Source organism: Alosa pseudoharengus, unplaced genomic scaffold, assembly GCF_046254945.1.
Source record: "Alosa pseudoharengus isolate Yale_2024_CS ecotype anadromous, Long Island Sound unplaced genomic scaffold, YU_APseudo_1.1 YU_APseudo_1.1_scf_3, whole genome shotgun sequence".
Lineage (NCBI taxonomy): Eukaryota > Metazoa > Chordata > Actinopteri > Clupeiformes > Clupeidae > Alosa > Alosa pseudoharengus.
The window spans coordinates 23,977,434-24,000,272 of NW_027468718.1; the positions used below are offsets into that span (position 1 = coordinate 23,977,434).

The 22,839-nt window shown below is 44.9% G+C and overlaps 1 protein-coding gene across 4 annotated transcripts in view; it reads left to right on the top strand.

Annotated features, from left to right (window-relative positions):
• Positions 1 to 666: 666 nt before the first annotated feature.
• The window catches only part of gpm6bb (glycoprotein M6Bb), a 31,083-nt gene continuing 8,910 nt past the window's right edge, over positions 667 to 22,839 (top strand). For 2 of the 4 annotated variants that reach the window (XM_076263641.1, XM_076263643.1), the window contains exon 1: positions 17,543 to 17,624. In XM_076263641.1, coding sequence (XP_076119756.1) covers positions 17,576 to 17,624 — 49 coding nt within the window. In that variant the 5' untranslated portion in view covers positions 17,543 to 17,575. Of the gene's footprint in view, positions 851 to 5,866; positions 5,907 to 17,542; positions 17,625 to 22,839 lie in introns of those variants that run through there. The other 2 variants (XM_076263642.1, XM_076263644.1) reach the window with 2 other exon arrangements.

Genomic DNA, 22,839 nt, shown 5'->3' on the forward strand with positions numbered 1-22,839 from the left:
TTCAGAAACAGAACATTACCTCATATGTAGCAATATATTCATTAAAACAAGTATCTAGCTAGTACATCTAAAAGCATGAAATAATCCATTCACAGTCTCTGTCTGTCTGGAGCAGGGTGTTGTTGGCCCTTCATCCCGGCCCCACAGCCCTACGTGGGTGGAATTCAGATATGGTGGGAGTTCACCTCCACTTTTGGGGTATAAACAGTGTGACACAAACATTGCTGGCAGAATCTAAAATCATTGTGTGTAAGGCAAAACAAAATCTCCCACGGTGAATCATACTACATGGGTGGGAATTTATTCTAGGCTTTTTAATATCAACTGTCTTCTACTAATAGGCTATGTTTGAAGAGATGCCATAAACCTCATTTTACGTTTTTTGTGGGTAGAACTTCATAATATAGAGAAAACTAAACAAACGTTGAGACCCTCTAAAATGATATTGAAGTAGGTTATACGCTATCGTTTCTAACAGCACCAGCATCAGACAAAAACGTTTTCCTCAGCTTTGTTGCTCAACAACACCCTCCGTGGTCACTTGTTATCTCCACCGGAAGTTTTATTTCTTGCAGGATAAGTGTTTGCGGTACAAAGTATATTGTGCTGAATGCCTATTAAACTTTTTGCTTCCTCTGCTTGAATACGGAACGAGGGGCCAAATGCGCCCCATCCTACCAGCAGTAATCCCTGGTGGTGACGTCACCCACCCCATCTCCAAACGGGACAAGGCGCAGCTACTCAGTGGTCTAGTTTAGCGTTTGCTGTGCATCCCTGGACGCAACATCCCCATAAGCTGAACTTGTACACATTCTCCAACCTCGGGAAGTTTGGGAGAGAAGAACAATGGGTAAGTGTCGCTGGGAATGGTACTTTTCTGAACTGCTGTTCGAAATTGTTTCACTGTCAGCTACAATAGTGCTGTTCGTCGTAGAGTTGATTTAGTAGCGTCTAAGTAAATATTGACAAGATTGACAGCTTTACTGTGAAAACTATGAAACGGTGTACAACTTTTATAGAAAGTTTATTTTTATCTGACCTGGTTTTGCTTCGGGTAGGCATGGAGTAACTCAGACAACGCGATTAGAGTTAAGTCTAAAAGGATTTACCTACTGTCAGACGGCAATACTGTTGGTTTGCTCACTGGTAGGGGGTCAGTTTGTAGGGTTCCAGTCTTCCATTGCTATTGTTGAGTCGCGCTTTTGTCTCAGACAAAGTTCTGTCGGGGCTATTTCAGGTCGATATAGCTAGTGTCTCTGTGTTATAATACGCTTAGTTACCCTGCATGTCACTCAGGCCAATCTTTCTAGATCTTTCTCACAACGATGTTCTTACATAAAATCGTTTATTATTCAAAGACATTTGCATTGAGGTGTTTACAGGTAATTGAGGTGTTTGTAGGTAAATCTTTGATGACAGTGCAGGCCTAGTCTTTGATGTTCTGATATAGGGAAATTTGTTTGACAATATTCTGCCTTCAATATAACTGCCTTTTGACTTGAGCTGGGTGCTGGTGCTGGATGTTAAAGTGAAGGTTAGAAATGCCACAGTGTTGCCTGCCTGATCCTGTTGTGAAGGTCTGAGCACTGTGAGACACAGCCCATGTAAGTGTTGCCTATCTGTACCCCACCCTCAGGGCGCTATGTGAGCAACAAGGGGCTGATGCCACGGATGTTCATCACTTCTTAAATGCTCCCAGCAGACTTATGGGCTTTGAGGCACTTTGAGCCTGTTTGCCAGATGGGATGGACCAGGGTACACATGGAGGGAACCTCTCTGCGGTCTCCTCCACCAGACCCCTGAGGCCTCTGCCATACTTGTGTTTAAATGCTCACCAGCAGTAGATACTCGTGCCTGTCCCTTAACTATATAGGTTGAATACAAACCCCTCATTGAAGATATTCACATATGAACTGAACTGTGTTTTTCTTAATATTGTGTTATCTTTTATATCCTGTCACAGTCTGGGGACTGTCTTTTTGTGGATTTATCTGAAGCATATGTCTTGGCTTTGGTGGGGACCGTGTAAATGGGTGGTTGCAGCTGACAGAGGACTAGAATACTGTCAGTAAGCGCTTTCAGATATAACCTCCGGAGTATATGAGGAGGTTTGTCAAACGGAGGTCCTACCCTTCGGATGATTCAGATATGATGCTAAACTGCGGACCTAATACTGACCTTACACGGACGTATGTGTGAACGACATACACGCACATTACAGAATCTCCGTGTGGTTGTCGAGTGAGGGGTGGGGGCTTGTAGAGTTCACAAGATGCTGAGACATGACGCAGATTATATGCGGCCGCTGCCTGTCACAGCTGCTTCTTGTTTTCAAAATATAGCCTGTAGGCTAAAGAAGAAGAAATCTATTGTGCAAAGGCTAATACTTGAAGTAGGCTAGTCACGTAAGTGGGCACTTGAAATTGACCTAGCCTACAGTATTTGTATGTGTGCTTCAAATAAACACATTTATCTGTTTTCAACGTTATGTACCAGAATTAGCTAGGCTATAGAACCCCAAATCTGGTTTGCGTTGGAGAGAGAGAGCATGCACAAACTTTATGGTAGGCTACCAGCCAATTCAGTAGGCTAACTCAAGACTTCAAGATCATACAACGTTTTTAAGCAACAAACAAAACACTAACATTAATAACAGTGAAGTTGTTCGTTTTTTCATGGTTTATTTTTTCCAAAAGCATCCTCTCCCCATGTGTAGCATTTACGTAAGGAGCTTGGAACAAAGTTGGGGTTTCTTCGTTTTCATTTTCTCTAGGCATATATGCTCAGCAAATATCAGCGAGCTCAGCAGGTCATGAAGGCTATCAATGAACAGAAAACCGTGTTGGCTAACAATTTATTAAATACTCCTGTTATTGTCGTCAACGACGTAGCTACTGCCTTTTCAGCGCCTTCTGCTTATGATGATTCAGTCTTCTGAATTCGTTTCTCCTTGCCATGCAGTTGTAGCCTAACGTGTCTCTAACGTTCCTTTCAGGTGTTCTATCAAAATGTTGTATGCCCTCATGGACAGTAGCTCCGTGATGTCTGCATCTTTCCAGGTTGGAGATTTTCTGGACAGCACTATGCCACTCCATCATAACACTGGCATTTAAGTCAGATCTAACCACATGGACGCATGAAAGAAACGTCACCAACACGCCCTCTCACTAGGTGTGATTTTAACCGAATGTTCTACTCCTCGTTCAGACACAGCACATTTACATAATGTCCGGAGGAAATACTAGGTCGGGGGTAGTATAAACACCGGGTGAATTCGGACTTCCATATGACCGGTTATGTCGTTCAGATATACGGCCCCACCGTTTAACATCGGCAGAACCTCCGGTCTTACACGTATGTCTGAAAGCGCTTAGTGTGAGCATGTGTGCGAGCATTCATTGATCTTCTGAAGGCCCCCACAGTGCTGGCTTTGTACTCTTAATTTAGCCCTCACTTCTTTGTGCAGTTCTTCAGTCGTTGTTAATGTAGAAGTGAGTTCAGTCAATGGCAAGTTGGGAAGAGTCTGGAAAAAAAAACATGAGTTGTTGCCAGTGGACACGCATCTTTAAAGATGCAGAGCTGAAATGCTATTGACCATTGTCTATTGTTCACACTCAAAGACCTATAAAGAAAACATGCAAATAGTCCATTAAAGAATTCCTACCAGGGACCATTTCATTTTGACTTGAATTTAAATTCTTGTTGATCTTTTGGCAACTTGTGTCTTGCACTGCAAGCGAGCAAGTTTCCAAGTGAGAAACTTGAGTGATAATATGCTGTTCTCGTGTATTGCTGAGTAGTTTCAGGATTAAACTGATAGCCAAGGCAAGCATTTCTAAGCAGATGTGGTTTATGTCCCCCTTTCATGTTTAATGGGAAATAGTGTCTCAGCATTCTGTTTCAAATTACTGCAGGATTGTTTTGTGTGTGTCATGGGGCAGTGGATCCAAGTTTAGACAGGATGCCTCGCAGCAATTTGTGACTGCCTGCCGCATGCAAACTGGTGCTCTTGTTCAGAAATGTCTAATAAAGAAGTACGAATTGTCTTTGGCTGTGGTGGGGATTGATTTGTTCATTTGGCCCACATGGGAATGGCCTATAGCTCCATGCAGCTACACCTCCAGCCATCACAACTAGAGTCTGGTGCTAAACACCCATCAGCCTGCAAAACACTGGTGTTTTTGAAGTATCAGGCACAGGTTCAGCTTTGGAGGCCTGCCTGCTCAGATAGCATCAGAGGGTTCTCCTGCCCACTCATCAACTCCCATTTTCCCACAGTGTAAATGTACGGAGATGTGCTTTGTGATGATGAACTATAGACCCCATCAATACAACCCATGCTATTTACAAAATTGTGTCAAGCAAAGTTGTTGATTTAGGAAGGTCTGTGATTAATGAATAGCCTTAATGCTTACTTCTTCTAAAAATACTCTGAAGTTCTTGAAGGCTAAGCTGAAACAATTACAAGCCTATCAATTTATCTCTCAATGACACAATTGAATCATATAGTAGCAAGAGTTTAGGGCTGTCTTGTGACTATGAGAGTTAGAATAATCAAATTATGCGAATTACGGATAGGACTGTGAATAGTTCTGCTATGTTCTCTTAAACCCAGACCTTGATAACCAAAGAGAGAGAAATTGTTTTTCCTGATGGAAACTCTGGAACTCTTCCTCTCAAAATACTTTTTATGTTTACAGTCAGTTTTCAACAGGGTTTTCAGTGCATTCGGCTGCTGCTGGAAAATTTTGTTCATCTCTGACTCCAGGAATGGTTGATTCCAACCATTAAAAAATGTTCAGCATTGTTTATAGCACTGACTGATCCATGGAAATTATTTTTCATCTGGAGACATTATGAATTATTTGATTCAGGAAAACAGAAGTTTGAATTAACTGAGAATTATTTTTGTGATTTGATAATCTTATATGAGTCATAGTCAATTTAGATTGTTTAGATTTAGTCTCGACAATAACTTTGTGTAAAATGTTTTTCTCATGGTTTTTGAGCGTATCTAACCAGATGTTATGATATTGTTTATTGTGGTAGACTAACATTTGTCTTTGACAAGCTTATTGTTTAAATAATTAATTTGTTCTCTGATCACAATCAGTCACAGATATGGATAAACTCTTAATGTAGGGCATTTGTTTTGACAGTGTGCTGAGGGTCACTGGAGGCCTTTTGGCCTTCAATGTAGAAAGAGACCTTGAGAGGAAACAGTGTGGATGTGGCGGACATTGGAACCTTGATGAACTGTTTGCAATAGCAACAGCAACACATGACATGAGATAATGGTTCCTCTGCAACTGTGTGTGGGTCACACAGGCAAAGGTCATTTGTTGGAGAACACAGCTGTTGGGCAATGAGCAACGGTCAGCTGAAACTCAGAGGATGTGACTGCTTTGGGGTTTTCACTTCCTGGGGTTCTTGAGTTAGAGGCCTCTACTGGGACTACTGAAATGTTGTGTGTCAGAGGCAGGGATGTCAACAATCCAATACATCTTGGTGATCAATGGTGATGTCACTCTGTACAGTTTAGTTTGATTTTGCTTTTTGGCTTGTCATGTTACCCACTGCTTTGCCATTTTAAGTACCAGTTATGATGCTGGTTTCCTTTACATGGATCAAGCCTAGTCCTAGGCTAAGAGACTTCAGAGAAAATCTCTGAATGTATGAATTCAATTTCTTCAACCAACAAAGCCATATTTGTGTTAATTGGGTATTTGATTTATAATCAGGCTGTCCCTACTCCCATTCTGTTTCCGTTTGGCACAAGATCTGAATGGACCCCGTCAGCAATTAAACTGCAGACAAGACCTTTTGGAGATGTGATGGAAATGAGGGAGCCTATTGGAGCTCACCCCCTCAGCTCTTTACCCTTTTCTAGTTCCTCTTGTGCTTCTGTGAGTACCTCTTTCACGCTCTCACTCGTCTAGTCCACTTCACCTCCTGCACAGTCTGCTCCTCTGCTACCTCCACTTTCCCTTTTTTTTTCTCTTGCTCTCTTTCACACCTATTCTCCATTCTCTTGCCCCAGTGGCCCGCCACCTCCATTAGGGCTCTGTAGAAATGGCCATATTCATTTGTGGCGCTTAATAAGTGCTGTGCTGACAAAGAGAGACATTGTTAATTGTGACATGAAATGATAGGAATAGTTCCTTAGTGGGAGTGCTTGCTCAAGCATGGCCAATTCCCCTCACTTTCATTAAAAGGGCCATTGAGAGGCCCAGGCTGGGGAGGCCAGATTGGGGGTTAGCAGACGGGGGCCGGTGGGGGTGGTGGTGGTGGTGGTGGTGGGGTTGTTTTACCGCCTGCATTTTTGGAGGTCGCCCTCGTTAGGAGATTGTTACACTGCCTGATGATGGCATGGTGATGATGTGAGGATGAAAATGTGGACTGGGTGTGAATGTGGCATGAGTGCACTGATCATTCATTTTCATGGAAAAATAGTTGGTCGCCATGGAAGTAGATCAAAATACATCTTTCAGCCAAGTATACAAGTTATCAATCTTGGGCTGTATGGTGTTGAAAGTGTGTCACATTGATTAAGTTGTTGAATTTAAGTAACACAACACAGACTGTGAAGGCTTTGGTTATGGTTTTCTTGAGTTGGAGCAATTACATTACAAAACATAGATGAGACAGATTCATAGCATCACCTCTGAACATGAGTTTATGAGTACCACATTTGCGTGTTTTGTTTTGCAGAGGATGTGTTTCCGCGGGAGTGAAATAATGGATTTTACGTGCAAATGGAACAGGGCAGTCCACACATATTTGCGTCCGCACTAAGCAGAAGCCCATGCTCTGTTTCTGACCAAATCAAATTACACAAGACTGAGCAGCACACATTTTCCATGACACCGAAACTCCACTTACTGCTTAACACTCATTCTGAGTGAAATGTAGAGAGGCCTTATCGATGAGAAAAATCAATCTGTTTTTCCAGATTGACCTTATTATTTCTACTTAACTGGGCTATGGCATTTAACAGGTCATACAGTATGTCCATTGTCATCTTGTAAATGTAAATGTTGACATCTGATGTAGTTCATGAACTTGCTTTATTTCTCAAGGCCACGGGTTGGGTGAGTGGCTGTAGGCGTGTTTGACGCTCAGATGGAAATGGCAGGACTGTGTGGACCATGTCAGCGCTGGGGGATGACATGACCGTGCGCTGTAAAGCAGGAGCCGCACCCCATGGCCCAGCCCAGGATCTTGTCCAGAGGATTAGTGCTTGTCAGCTGGGAGGTGGGGGTGGGATCACGTCACGTCACCTCAGTGAAGGAAACACCAAGATGCCTTTCTCCATTTTGGTTTGAGGCTTTGACCTCCATTTAGTTTCTATTCCTCCTTAAAGCATGCACATCAGTGGTGCAGTCATGTCTGCTTTTGGATGCTCAGGTAACAGGCCCTGGCTTCCAAGTGTAAATATGCTGTTAAAAACAAAAACACAATAAATATGAATGTTTTTGATGTCAGTTGAGGCTTTCTGTAGATATGAGTTTTTTTCTGTGCTGAAGTTCAAGGAGAGCTCATCCTAATTTCTTATGGAATGTAGCCTTGAACAGGCTGCCGCCAGTGCTTGTATCAGTATGAGCCCTCCTGCTGTTTCTGTTGGCCAGGTTGAAAGCAGTTCTTGGCTGTTAATGTGATTTCTGTGACCCTGTGTAGAGTATCGTTCATTAGCCCGCATCCCCAATTTGCTTCGCTCTAAACTGATTTCTACACTCAGATTGGGCTGAAATGCCCCTCTGAAGCTATTCTATACTGCGATTTTATCAGCGAGTGATTCAACAATGACTATATAGTGTTTAAGGAGGGAGTGGAGATGTATGTGTGTATGGGCTCTCTCTCTCTCTCTCTCTCTCTCTCTCTCTGTGTGTGTGTGTGTGTGTGTGTAAATGTGTGCTATTGTGATTAGGCCGCCTCTGCGCTGTGAGAGCGTAGGCTTAAAGTTGTTTTAAAAGGCATCAGTAGGAAGCAGCTCTTGGCAACTTGCCTGTGAATCACATTCACCACTTCACAGATAGCTCTTTGTGCCCAGTTCATCTGGAGCTGCTGTTGCCACTACTTCTGCTGAGACAGAACACAGAAGCATTCGCGCCTCCCCAGAGAGACACTGCAAGAGTACTGACTGCATAAACAGTCCCACTACTGTACATCAATCCAAACTCATTCACTTGGAAGTTTATGGGAATGTTGGAGATAAAAAAAAAATAACAGAAGCATTAGTTGTATGTTAACAACTTGCACATTTCTTGTCTTCAGGTATAAATGGAGATACAAACTTGGAGGACCAGTCATCTACATAGCATGCACAGACTTTCAGGAAGCAACTTAATCACATTATTTGAGACCTCAAACCAAATTAATAATTTGTTTAAATTCAACACCTGTAACATATCAAAGATCCTCCAGCTGCATCATTTTACATAGCCACTTAAAATGCCTTTCTTAATCTGTGGTGAACATCTTTCAGCAGTTTGCGCCTGTCTTGGGAATTGTGCATGGTGTGTTCATGATTCATCTTCACTCAGGTCATGGTGATTCAAACGCATGTGACTGTGGAATTTGTTTTCCAACGGCATTGACCATGTTGGTCACAGTGCTGTGCAGCTTTTCTCTGTTGGGATGGAGTTCTGGCTCTTGTTTGATGATAATTCCCACTTACACTATCCTCTCTTTATACGATCAACTGTGCACACGTGAATGACAGTATAATAGGCATAACAGCAAAAGAGACCAACAGATGAGAATTTGTGGAATAGTTGAGGTTCTCTATGGATGGAGCGACAGCTGCAGGAAACCCAATAGCCAGTGTGTCGGGGGAGAGTGCAGCTTGGGCTTCTTGGGAATGGAGACACCGCAGTTAAACAAAAAGGCAAAATTTCCCATCGCTCTCAGGAGTATGGTGTATGTAATTGCTTAATCCTTCTGTGTTGGCCATTTAAAGGACAGATTGTGGGAAAACCGTCCTCAATATACTGCAGCGGAAACAAACGGAACACGTGAATCATCCATATCCCAGCTTACAGCACTCTGAGAAATTGTTTAGTGAAGTCCATCTGTTACCATTCTATACAGCTACCCAGTGTGTATATGCTGTATGTATAGGGCTGGCCATGTGTTGTGCTGGAAGCCACCCTGAACAGTTGTTAGTCAGCTATGTTCAGCCTGTTGGGTTCTCAACAGACAAATAATATAACACATCCACAACTGCTGGAATGTCTATGGCGCTCCAACAGACAGAATAATAGACAGAAACCACCTCAAGGCAAGCTAAGATCTCGGATGCTCCAATTGGCTAAAACAACTTCATTTACTCACACTTGAGAATTCTGCTGAGAGCTCTCCAAACCACTATAAGGTCTTATAAAGCATTGTAACTACTGACCTGTAGTCAGTGAAAATAAATAGTAAATAAACTGACTGAAGAGCCTCGGCTGAAACAGAATCTCATACGGGTTAGAGCAACATAAGTCTGACATGACACACATGAGTGCAGTTTGAGTGCCAATTCTGCTAGTTTTGTTAAACCACCCCATGCATGAATCATGGTTCTCCCGCAACTGCAAGCCAGAGAGTGATTCAGAGTTTCCCTCCACCAATTCATTAACTGAATCAGTTCACTGTCAAGCAGGAACCATTTGCTCCAACCCTGAAATGGACTACATTTTTGGCTTTTAAAAACTAGTTTGAAGTTTATTATGCATATGTATGGTGTTTGGAAAATCAAATCCACAACCCATATTATGGCCAGAGATACACTGATTAATGCATCTCTTCAGTCATTTGCCATTTTTGGTAGCCCCTGCATTATAATTTAGTCCATCATTCAGGATGAGATAGAAGTGTATCTAATTGGAACTAGCATGGCTTCAGGACACATTACTGTGATCACTGTCAAAACCAAAAATGGAGCTAATTTTAGGACACAGCTCGAAACTGACTGTTCCGTGATGGGCAGAAAAGCTTATCCGTAAGCATGACCATAGAAAGCAGTATGTGTTGTATCTTTCCATACCATCCTAAAGTACTTCATACATTTACATCACACATTTAACATTCCATACATGTCAATCATAAACTGAGGCTACAAGATCAGATTCAACATTTGATCAGTATTAGTGCTGGATTCCAGCATAATATTCTCAGGTTTATTTATCTTTAGTATTAAGTCATTTAAGGTGTTCCCTGCTGATCCCACATTAAATGGCACTGTAATGAAATGGTATTTAATACATACATGTTTTTCTTTAGTGTGTACAGAAAGCCAAGTTCAGGTTGAATCATTACTATGAATCACCATGCTGCATCCTCACCATATAGATGTCAGTGCACATTGAGGATTGGCATTAGTAGTTAGCCCTTGTGTTGTCATGGTGCTGAGGATGAATTGTCACTTCTCTTTTGTCTGCGGAGCCTGTGAAGAGCTCTCAGCAGGCTGGAGGAGGGAGCGAGGCTCCGTTGTGCCAGACTGCTGCTGATCACAGGGCTGGACGTATAGACAGACGGAGCAGGCAGACTAAACTCTGGGGGTCAGGGGTGAGAGGTTGGCAGTACCGGCGCCAGAACAAAAGAGCTGCTGATGCGTCAGCTCAAAGAGAGGTCGCTCTGCAGCTGGAGCTGTGTGAACCTGTGGTCATGGGAAACTCACTGGGCTAGAGTCCTGCGCGGTCTGACACTCTTTGTGCTCTCCAGCTCGGCTGGGCTGTGGTCTCACACACACTCGTGTGGGTACAGGGCAAAGGGTGAGGGATCAGGAGATACACACACCTTACTGCATGTCTCTAGCAGACAAACAAAGTACTCACACAGATGTTTCCATTCACACTACCACCTCAGAAGATGCTGTCTGTAGGGTGATCATCTGAACAGTGTTACACAGCACATGGCAGTGGCCATTCCTTTCTCATTCATTTGACATTGTTCATTTCAAAAACCTGTCAGATGGGTGAAAGGTCAAAGTCTGTTTTTTACTGCTGGAGAATTTGCCTTCAGCATTCTGGTACCCCTTTTGAATCAAATGTAAAGTTCACCCACAGGCGAATGCAACCAACATGCACATTGCCAACTGTGAATCTCTTGAGGCTACGCTGTGAACACACCACTCCTTCCGTGTTCATACATAGCCACACAATGCAGGAGTTAGCTATTCAATTCACCCCCATTTATAATCAATTCAATGGGGCAGCTGTTAGTGGTCATGCATATTCATGCCTGTGACACAGTTGGTTTCTCAAGTCCGATGCTATTCACATGGTTGAACAACGGTGTCAAGTTTGTGTATGAATTTGCCAAGAGCAAATTTACATGAATTAAGACGTACAAGTTCAGTCTAGTGGAAGGATGATGGGTTCAAAATAACATCTAATTTTAAGAGCTTATCAGTGCTTAGATGATGTAGAATTAGCCTTTTAAAACTAACTGTAAAACCCCACCATTGAAACTCATTGTGAGAGTAACAGCAAAAACGCCTATGAGTACTACAAGGCGATAGATGTCGAATGCCTTGTTTTCATTAATTGATATGATCATGAGACTCTCAGTCCATGCAAGCTTATGGTGCTATAGGTAGTTTATCAATGGAACTGTCAAGAGAAGTCTTATAAAGTGTGTTGATGGCAGAATCTGCAGTAGTCTCTGTCCAGGCTATGCATCCAGCATGAGAGAAGCTTCACTCACAGAGGCCAGAACCGTAACTTCATCTTCAACTGTCGCTTCCCAAAGTTTTAGCCTATTTCAAGGCTTCAGCCATAACCTTTGGAATGACACCACTGCAAAGATTCCCCTGACCTTCTAAGATCCATCTCAGAAGTCTCATGCATCACTGGGAGGACAATACAATATCACATTTTGATTATGTGGAATGTTTTACTATGCCAGTAATGTAAAGATAATAGAGCAATTAGCATCTGTAGGTTTTGTTCCTTTTCTAAATATCTGATCTGATTTAAGACTACTGTTGATGATTTCCTTCTGTTACTGAACTCTGAGGAGAAATAAATCTAGAGTGAACTGTTTACATGAATGTCTCGGCAGTGCAAGATAAACTGATTGGATTAGCAAATCTGTTAACTTTGCTTTTATGGAAACAACTGTACAGATTACAGGCAGAAAATGGGGGAAAATATATAGTAGAGTTTATTGGACAAGCAAGTCTCGTTCCTGTAGCCACCTGTGGAGTGGAAAATCTCTCTGCCGCGCTCGTTTGAAGGGAGATCTTCTTCCAGATGGCAGCTATAGCGCTGCATGTCTCTGGGCCTAAACTGGCGCAGATCCCACCTTCTCCCAGTTTGCATATGAATTCACTTCATACAGAATGCTCATGTGAGCAATATGTCGGTGGTTTTGTCAAAACTTTTGTCAAAACTATAATCATCTGAATTCTTCACATGCCTCAGTAAACCTATAGCATAGACATGATCAACTGAGTTGGAAAACCCTCACATCCCTTTTCTGTGAGTGGTATTTGATCAATGTGGTTCACCACAAGGAGACTAAAGACCCCGGTGCCAAACCCGAGAGCAGTTAAATGCCCTCCCTGCCTCCAATTTTAAAAACCATATTCTAAAGATTGCAGTCAAGAATTTCAATCCAGATCCAGAATCTAAAATCCAGAATGTTCCATGAAACCTCATAGCAGGAGCTCAGATCACAAGGCTTAAAAACACAAGCATGTGGTAATTAGCAATTAGCCCATTGTAGAAAAAACTCTAGTGAACGCTGCAGTGTTCTCCTTAAATGATTTGGCCCTCATTACTTGGGTCATGACACGGGGAACCCTACTTCATCCTCCTTCACCGCTGAGCTTCATCAGATCTGCCACAGACTGGTGGTAATTTCCATGGTGAAACAGGAAGCCGGGTAATATGAAGCATCTGGGGTTCAGTCCTCTCTCCTGTCTCCTCCTACTCTTCCTCCTCCTCCTCCTCCTCCTCCTCTTCTCTTCTTCCCAGCCCCATCTCAGCCAGGAGCTCAGTCCCTGCAGAGATGCCAAGTGCTGGGAGTGTGAAATCACATGAGCACCGAACCAGAGCTGCCAGTGCACCCAGAGCGCTGCATTTTCCTTCCAGACGTGTAACGACACACACCAACGCAAACATGCAATTACAGATGTGCTGAGTCAGAGGCGCTGGAGATTACGTGGTCAAACACCAGCAATTACGGGTCGCTAAGGGTTTGTCTTAAATCTGAACAAAGCCCTCCTGAAGCATTTTAAGGAATGATGTGCGTCCGAAATCAAACCAGAAAACCAAAGGGATTATTTTCAGTGAAATCCAGTGCTTGCTGCTGACCTCTTTTAGCAAAGACATTCTTTGCAAGGGGTGGCAATGAGTGGCTGTTTACATTAGCCGTAATGGCTGTAGCTTCTTACATAACTTGTGATTCGGATCCATGGTATATTCATGGTATAACCATTCACAAGGTGGACATAGTGGTATCTTGACATCTGCGCTGTTTGAGCCTCAGCAGAGTGCTTTATTGTGTCAATGCTGTCCTCCAGAATAGTGACATGAAAAAAACATTGTGTGATTCATTCTTTTTCCCCTGTCTTTCTTTAAAGGAGAGTAGAGAAAAATATTCCATACCCTCATCTTGGCCTGTTTGATAGTACAAGTGGAAAGTGTAGAAAGCTAGAGAGTGTCATGTGAGGAATGGTAAATAACTTTGCTGTCTTGGCCCATTTGAGAATTCTGAATTTAGAGACATAGCAAATATTTCAAATCATAATGGTCTGTTGTTTTGATGGTCAGAGGCAGGCTAGCCTGGTTCCTGACCCCATTCCTCTTCATGTGACATGCTGCAGAGGAGCAGGAACTGTCCCATTACTGGACGGACCCTTTGGGACGGACCCCTCTCTCCCCATGGATTACTGTCTAATGAACAAGGTTGGCTGTTTTTTAATGGGCTCTCAGTCTCATTGTTAGCAGTAAAAAAGCCAGAATGTCCTTGAGGAAATAAGTTAGAGTCCTACGGTGCTCTTTGTCTGCCAGAGGTCCCTTTCTCCCATATTCACCTCAAAGAATAACTGGCTGACTGAGTTTAGAAACACATGGCTTGTATTTGACGTATACATATTTAGATGGCTTATTTTGACATTGTCAACCAAAACAAACTTCATTGCTGCTTGCAGAGAGCTGAAACTTTTCAGAATGAGCCTGTTGCATATAAAACATCTATCTATCTATCTATCTATCTAAAGTTGATGTCATTTTGTTGAGATAATGATTGTGGACTTCTCAAAATAGCTCTAATGTTTGATATGCCATTGAGCCTGAAAACACAATAATTTCTTCAGATCAATCTTCAACACAATCGTTTGACACCTAGATACATCATCATCATCATGCAGAAATGTCATCCTCAGGCTTTTGTTAACTAGGTCAGTAGAGGTATGAAACTGTTGGCCCACTGTTGGATGTGTAAATCAATAAAATATCAATGGTACTCTCAAAAATGTAGAGTGTGCGTAGTAAATAATATGAACTAGGTCAACCCAATCGGTAAACGCATTGTTTTATCTGGAGTATTGACGCAATGGTGAAAACTGAGGTTTTCCACAATAGGATGTTGGGACATCACATCGGCCATGTATACCAGAGGATGCTTAATGCACATGGGCTTAGCAGAGTATCACATAAGCTAAGCTGACAGGAATTATGTCTTCATCAGGTTAATGTGCATATTAGGTTGATACATGTTTTAAGTGCTGAAAACAAGAGTTTTCTATTAGTAGCTACTAGGTTCAACTTGGTGCAGTTAGTATTTGTAGCCATTTCATTATGCGATCCACTGGCTTTCTCTTTAGGGGAACATTAGGAACACAATGTCTCTCATGTTCTCATCCAGGACTAATGAACGTTCCTTCCAAATGCATTCACTAAACCTTGGATGAACTTCATATCACCAGACGTTTTTTATTCCCCTCTTTCTCCTCTCCTCCATGGCATCTCCATCCCCAGCGGTGTGGTGGGAATCTCCGTCGAACTCTTTCTTTCCTTTGCTCTCTCGTCTCTTTGAGTGACTGAAGGAGTTTGCCTGAGGAGGGCAATGCCCCTGCCAGTGATTGGAGAGTATAGGCTTCAGGGCTATAGGCTACGTGATGCCCATGAGAACAGCCATCGTTTCTGTAGGACAGACAGGCCACAGGTCTTCACGGGTGAGCGAGCGCTCACAGGCTATTCAGGCCGAGTCTCTCGGCATAATGACCAAACCCCCCAGTGCCACTCCCTGCATTCTACTGTGCTTCATCATCATTCAGACTGTAGCCCTGACAAGGGGGCTGGATCCCCTTCACTTATGGGAAACCCTCTGAATGGGCCCTGCAGTGCGAGCTGGTGGCAACTTCTCTGCTGTCTTCTCTGAATGGACGTTTGAACTGAGAGCCTCGGGATATGCCTCAAGAAAATGTGTTTCTCGTGAAAGTGAGAAGGAGTGTTTTGGATGCAAACAGTGGTAAATAAAAGGCATAAAATAGCATAAAACTCCAACTGCCATCTTGTACTGCCTCTTGAGGGTGGTGTGCTTAGCATCAGTGTCAAAGTCTAGTGAGTGACCCTTTTTTCTCTGTCCAGCACCCCTGAATGATAAATAGCTATGACCCTTTGTAGGAAGCAGGACAATATGAAAAATTTACTTCAGGAGCGTCCAGAAGATTTCTAAAGAACATCAAATACGTCTGCATACGCTTTTTATTCTTCCATTCTCCATAAATCCTTGTCCCTTAAAATGGAAAAGGAAGACAAATATTGAGTCCCCTGTGAACAGACAGTAACTCAGTGCTTTGACCGTGAACGATGAGAGCGTTATCGTCACTTACATGTCTTTACTTTACTTTTACTTTACCATTGAACTGGACAAGTATTTATTTTCATTGTGCTGAGTAAGAGCAAATCCGACACTCACTACGAATTCTCTAGGAATGATGTCACTTTGTGCACATATTCCATATTTAGAAGAAATAAGCAAAACAATGCAACTGCATGAGGATTAAAAAAAAAAAGATTTAAAAAGTTTGCATGTGTAGGCTACAATGTAACCCTATAGGGCTTTGCTTATAAGCAACAAACTGAAAATAAAGTAAAGATGTGTGTGCATGTAAAAAGTAGAGATGTGTGTGCATGTAAAAAGTAGAGATGTGTGTGCATGTGCGTGTGTGCAGGGGTGGCTGGAGCCTCAGGCCCTCCCTGTTGCTTTTGTCCTGTCTGTGGTTTCATATCCGTGAGAAGTCCCCAGTACCCCACTGCTTCCCACTGAAACCCACACTCTCATTAGTATGCCTCTACGGCCTCTCTCTCTCTCTCTCTCTCTCTCTCTCTCTCCCTCTCTCTCTCTCTCTCTCTTCCTCTCTCTGTGTAGATGTTTGTCTCTTTCTCTCTGTATCTTTCATTATCTTTCACTCTTTTGCACACTTTGGCGTGCCTTGTTTTTCTGTTCGCTTTCTTGCTTCTCTTTTTCCACTTCTCTGTCTGTCTTTTCTTTGTCCTTTGTTTTAGTCTGTTCCTTTCCTCACACACAAGTAAATACATGCAAACTCACAGACAGACAGACACAGTCGTAAATGGAAAGACACACACACACACACACACACACACACACACACACACACACACATTTGTTTGTTTTTGTGAGACAGTATCTTCCCCCTTGTCTTGTGTCTTTTCCTCTCTCTCTCTCTCAGGGGGGCGGTCAGCAGATGGGGGGAGGCAGTGGTCAGTGGATGCTAATGTATGCTGCGGGAGCAAGGGGCATATGGTGCAAATCAGAATAAGAAGCAGCCACCGCTGTCGCCGCCTGCCCTCCCCCCTCCACCCTTTGTGCAGCGCTGGGAAAGAGAAGCCAGTGATTGTGTGGTGGCATACAACCCCCCCCCACCCCCGCCACCCCAGGACCCTCACAACACACAGCGCATAGAGGGGGCTTTCAGACCCCCTGTCGGCCCTGCCCTGTCTCCCACACACATCCCCTCCACTGATGTAATGACTCCATTCTTAAGTGGCCGCCTCTGATTGTCATTCATGGTGTGACTCCTCTCAAGACAGAGAGAGAACTGAAGGCTTCTCAGAGTGGGGAGCGCTGAGGGGGGGGGTCGGAGGCTTTGTTGCCGTGGGAGTGCGGATCAAGTGATTTTTACCCTGCAAGAGTCTTGGGATGCTGTGGAAAATGTAAATGTACAATAATGAGATTAAATAATAAAACAAATCCGTTGGCTAAAAATATTTTCCCCCTTCAAAACGTTGATTGCAAGTGACAGATGGCTCGAGTTGGAGCCTGGAGGGTGCTGTGAGGAAGAGAAAGCTGACCAAAACCCAATGAGACAAGATCAGCACCATGGAAAAGAACTGGGCTATATAGTGCATAGGAGCTCTGTTTTAGTTTATCAGGGCCACTGGAGAAAGAGAGGGAGAGAGAGAGTGAGAGAGAGAGGGAGAGAGAGGAGGGGAGGAGAGGGGAGGGAGAAGGAGAGTGTGGGGAGAGAGGTAGGGACACAGGCAGACAGTAAAGAGAAAAGTGTTTGCAGTTGCAGAAGGGGGAAGCATTTTTGTTGGATGGGATAAAAACAGCCATGGAAACTACATCAGAGGAGAACCTAGAGCAGAGCCAGGACAACAAAGGTACCAGTGAGCCCCAAGGGGGGCTTTCCACCCTCTTGTTTACTAAGGCTTTAAACTACTTGAGACTGCTGTGGTTCGTGCCACACAATAGAGGGCTAGCCTCCACTCGGACGAGTAGCTATTCGGTCACATGTGGCTTTCAGATGGAGCGGACTCACTCCAGCATCACTCTTTTGTCTGTAGCGTGTAGAGAGGGGTCCGTGGGATGGACAGGGCGCTCGTTGGCGTGTAATTGTTGTACTTGTGTGGACTAGTGGGCATGAGTCTGTGATTTGCTCGGAGTGTGGGGACGCGCGGGGGCTGGACTGGGGATTCCGTGCTCCATGTGGGATTTGTTGTTGGCTGGTGAGCCGAGCGGGATGTTTGCTATGTGTTCACTGTCGCTCGCTCACTCTCTTCGCCCCGGCTCTCGGGTGCAGGGGGAACATGGGTCGCTGCAAGATTCACTTTTGTATGGTGTCCCTGCTGATGTCGTCCCAGTCCTGGTTATTATCCATATGTACACCCCCCACTGCTGCCAGTGATGCTATTAATGCCTAGTGCACAGTGGGGTCTTGCAGTGAGAAGCGTGATGATAGTGATGGTGATGACCAGTGAGTGGACAGTGGTTGAGGGGGGGGGTGGGAGTTGTTTGATATTAAAGCCATGTTGATGTTGAGAGAGATCAACACAAAGACAAGCACATCATCAGCACGGAGACATGCCACTCGAGATTAATCGGTCCGAAGCAGCGGCAGTCCCTCATCCCACCCCCACCTCCTGGCGAGCACACTCGCACACAGCACAAGCACACAGTAGCCAATCAGTCTCCACTGCTCCAGGAGCCCATTGATTTCTTTGACTTTCTATTGTCTCCCTTGGAAGAGGGAGGGGGGAGGTGTTGTTTTTTTTGAGGTGACATTCGCCACAGCTGGTGGTGCTTTTGTTGTTGATGATATCATGGGCGAGAGCAGCGGAGCTTTTCCAGCAATCACATGGGGGGCTGTGGAGTCTGGACTTTGGCACACAGGGACACCTGGGATGTTTTTGGCCGACGCTCCTGGACTGATGAGATCTGGCGCTCGGGGCGGACCGCAGAGGCAGACGTGTCCTGTCTGTCAGCGTCTTTGTGTGAGAGGGGTCATGGCCGCAGCCCACTGGACACTTCCACTCCTCACACCTCACCTGTGCAGGATAACACACTCTGTAGTGCAGCCAAGGGGAGTGGACAGTTATGACAACAGAAATACTGCCTTGTTGTGCTCCTGCTGGGCTATATAAAATGACCCAATGCTGAAAATGGAGCAAGAGTTGGTGCTTAGGTCAGAGATGGTGTAATTAGATTGTTTTGTTGATAACAGTTCCCACCACACTGGGCAAAGGAGAGCAGTGGAAAATGAGAATGCATCTCGTAAACGGCGCCTTGGCCGCATGCCCCCCCTGGGGAGTAAAACTGCCGGCTTTGGCGCTGAACTTCAACAGAAAACATCTGCTGTTGTTGTGGGATGCATTGCAGACAGGATGGCTGCGTGGCTGTGTTGGGGTGGCTGATGCAGACAGTGCAGCAAGATCAATGCCTGGGTCAAGGTGCTTGGGAGAGAGGTCTCATCCTCGGTCACATCCTTGATGTGGGTCATGTCTCATCCACACACAGTGACAGGGGATAGGTTTCTCTGCGTGTCTGTGGTGGACATCAATGTAATTTTCCCTTTTTTGCTGAATGCTTTACAATAATCATGAAATACTAACTAATACTGTGTGTTTCATACGTTTTTATGAAATGGATTGCTGATACACAAGCTAGAGCAGGCAAATAGCACATGCAGCTAAATTTTTGGAAAGAAATGTAGCTGCCACACCAGGCTCTTGTTTTGCTAGCTCCTGCACACAACGCCTCCTCCTCATCAATAGAAGAGTGGAAGTTGGAAACGGCCAGGTCTTAACTCACTGCTGTGCACTCAGCTACAGAATATACAGATTACTTTTCAATAACTAGTAGTTAGTATTATCATGGAGATGACTTTCCCAAATAATGACAAGCACACTGTGTATGTGTGTGTGTGTGTGTGTGTGTGTGTGTGTCAGCGTGTGTAAGAGAGAGTGTGCATGTGTGTGCATCTGTGCGTGTGAGAGAGAGAGAGGAGAATTCTTCACTTCCTCATGTAAACCATTGCATGGCTTGTTTGACAGACAGGAAGCCCACATTAGGTGCGTGCAACATGCTGCTGATGGAGACGGTCCTCCATGATTACCTGCCTCAGAAGCACGCCACAATTACCCAGGAGAAATGGAAGATGGAAAATCATATACTCCACACAGACCATAATTACCTGTAATCACTCACAGTGAGAAATGATGCTGTGTGAAAGACACATCACCTCCCATATGTCTCGGTGTCTATTTGCAGACACTGTAACAAAGGCGCCTCATCAGGGCTCCTGCCTCAGTCTCTGTTATTGTTAAAGAGCTGCCTCTAATTGGGAGAAGCCCAGGGAGGAGAGCGTGTGCCTGTTTGAAGTGGTTCCCGTGGCTCTTCAGAGGGACCCATCTGGCTGGAGGCTGTGTGCTGTTGACAGACTGGAGTCACATGCTAGGAGGTGGTCTGAAGGGAGGACAGGGAGGGAGGTAGAGAGAGAGGGAGAGAGAGAGGGAAGAAGCTGTGGCTGCAGCGGGATGGAGTGGGCGGTGATGGGGATGTGGAGTGTCGTGAGGGGTCACTCTGTTGGGGAGCACTTTCTGTGACATTCACTCTTCCACTGAGTTGCTGTAATTTCCTGGCTGCTATGTGTCTGTTTATCTTTAGTGTGTGTGCGTGTGTGTGTGTGTGTGTGTGTGTGTGTGTGTGTGTGTGTGTGTGTGTGTGTGTGTGTGTGTGTGTGTGTGTGTGTGTGCGTGTGTGTGTGTGTGTGTGTGCGGGTGTGTGCGTATGTGTGTGCGGGTGTGTGCGTTCGTGTGTGTGTGTGTGCGTGCGTGTGTGTGTGCGTGTGCGTGTGCGTGTGCGTGTGCGTGTGTGATTGCATGAAATGGCACGTTGATCAGGTTTGGCAGAGAAAGGTGGACACTATACTGTACTAGTGCCAATAGTAGAGATTAGAGACTCCTGGGGATTGCCTTACTTACCCAGAACTGATGTCATTTACAACAAGCCCTTTGGTAATCCGTTCTAAACACTAGATTTCACCCGCTGTAATAATTGGATATTAATCTCTCTCTCTCTCTCTCTCTCTCTCTCTCTCTCTGTGTGAGTATGTGTGTGTGTGTGTATGAAAATTGTGTGTGTGAGAGAGTCATTTCAGAGAGAACAGATATGATCAGTAAATAGGCCAACAGGAAGCTGCTGGAGTGTGAAGTGAGTGTTGGGATATGATGGGATGTGGTGGGGTGTGCTGGGGTGTGTGTGTGTGTGTGTGAGGGGGGGGGGGGCAGGATGCCCTCTGCTCCAGCTCTGCATAAGAGAGCGGAAGAGCGCTCGCCTGGGTCACCGCTTCTCTGAATAGCACTTCCCTACCGAGACCCCGGCTTGACCAAACGCCCAGCTTGCACACTGGACGCTTTGTGTCCATTGAGAAGCATCCTTACTGTCTTCCCCTCCTTTAGTGTGGTGCAGTTATGCCATGACTCTCAGTAATGAGAGGACGACAGTTTGGCAGTGTGTCTCTGCAGCTGGCCGCGGTCATTAAGCCTCTGCCCGCCTCGCTCCCCAGTGCAGGAGGAGAAGTCTGAGTGAAAGGGGGGTTTTGTCTGTGCTTCAGCCAGGGGATCCGTCAGGGCGCAAGAGCATGTGAAAGTCATCAAGGGAAACATTGCCAATGTGATTTTCATTTAGCGCTTGTGGTTTGCCCTGCGGCAGTCCTCTCTTTGCGTACTGTGTTTTCTACGACGTGTGCATACGTGTGTGTGGCCATGTTATCTGCATGGCAAATAACTCTCGCTCGAGACACAGCGAGACCATTAGAAAGCTGCCTTGCTAACAAAGGAGATGAATGAACCACTGTGGTTTAAATCAATATGAATCGACAGGTTCATGTGGGGATGGGGAGAACCCATACAGTTTGTGGTGGTGAAATCCATTGGGTATTGAAAGCCAGTATACTAGGTGTTGTCATCACCTCAGACACATCCTCAGGCATCCTTAGTGCTTTATCAAGCAATGGTCCATTGTTTATCTGTGTGCCTGCTCTTTTTGTAGTAGAATTGATATTATTTGGTCCTTTTATAAAGGGACGTGTGTGTGCTTAAAAAGCCTACATGGCTGGTGTTGTCACATCATGGGTGTGGCCAAAAGTTTTGAAAATAGATGTCATCGCCCATTCAGTCATTTCAACCATCTATTTACAGAACTTTCAAATGAAGGTCCCAAGAATTGTCACCACCTCTCTTCTTAGTAGTGACAGTCTCTCATAATGACTCTCCCTAATCCACTCGGATGGCACTGTAACCCTCTGAGTAAGTATGGCCATGTGCTTTCCTTCTCTCTAGACTCCCACACATCAGGTGACTGCCTGTGGTCCTTGGGCTCTCCACAATCCCCAGTCACTGTTACCTGGGCCTGCAGAATGAGTTCATGCTACTTAGCGGGGGCCGTAATTCTTGTGAAAGCAGTGGAAAGCCGCTATGTTAACTGTATAACTGTGTGAACTCCATGTGCCTTGTAAAGGAGTTGTGCTGGTTCGCGTGATGAGGTGGAGCTCAAATAGGTGCTTGGGCCCCGGCGTTGCACATAGTGTTGGCTCCCACATCTCCTCTCCAGCTGAGCAAACAGCGGTGCGGGTTTTAAAGAGTTATTTAAGACAACACGTTAGCTGAGCCTCAGCGGCCCTTCAACCTCAGAGCTGGAGAATAAAGATCTTTGTTCGCCACTCGGGTTTAACAAGGTGGGATTTCTGCTGCACGTGCCGCCTGTGTAATACCATCAGTGTGTTAAAAGTAAAACAGGATGGGATCAAGAGTTCAGTGAGCGCCGCGCTCTCTTGGTTTAACCTGAGAAGCACAACACACAGGTCTGGATAGGGACTCACCGAGCGCAACACAGGCCAATATACAGGGGTCACTGGGGGGAAAGGGTGGCACTTCCAGACGATTAGAGGGGCTTTTGAAGCTGGGTTTCGTCTGAGGAGCATGATCGGTGATGACATCCACAGCTGAACCTCTTTTGTGGCAGGAGGTCTTACTTGGATAAAATCCCAAACCCAGGTTCTCCCAGGTCTGAGGTCCCACGTGAGCTAAACCAGAGCCT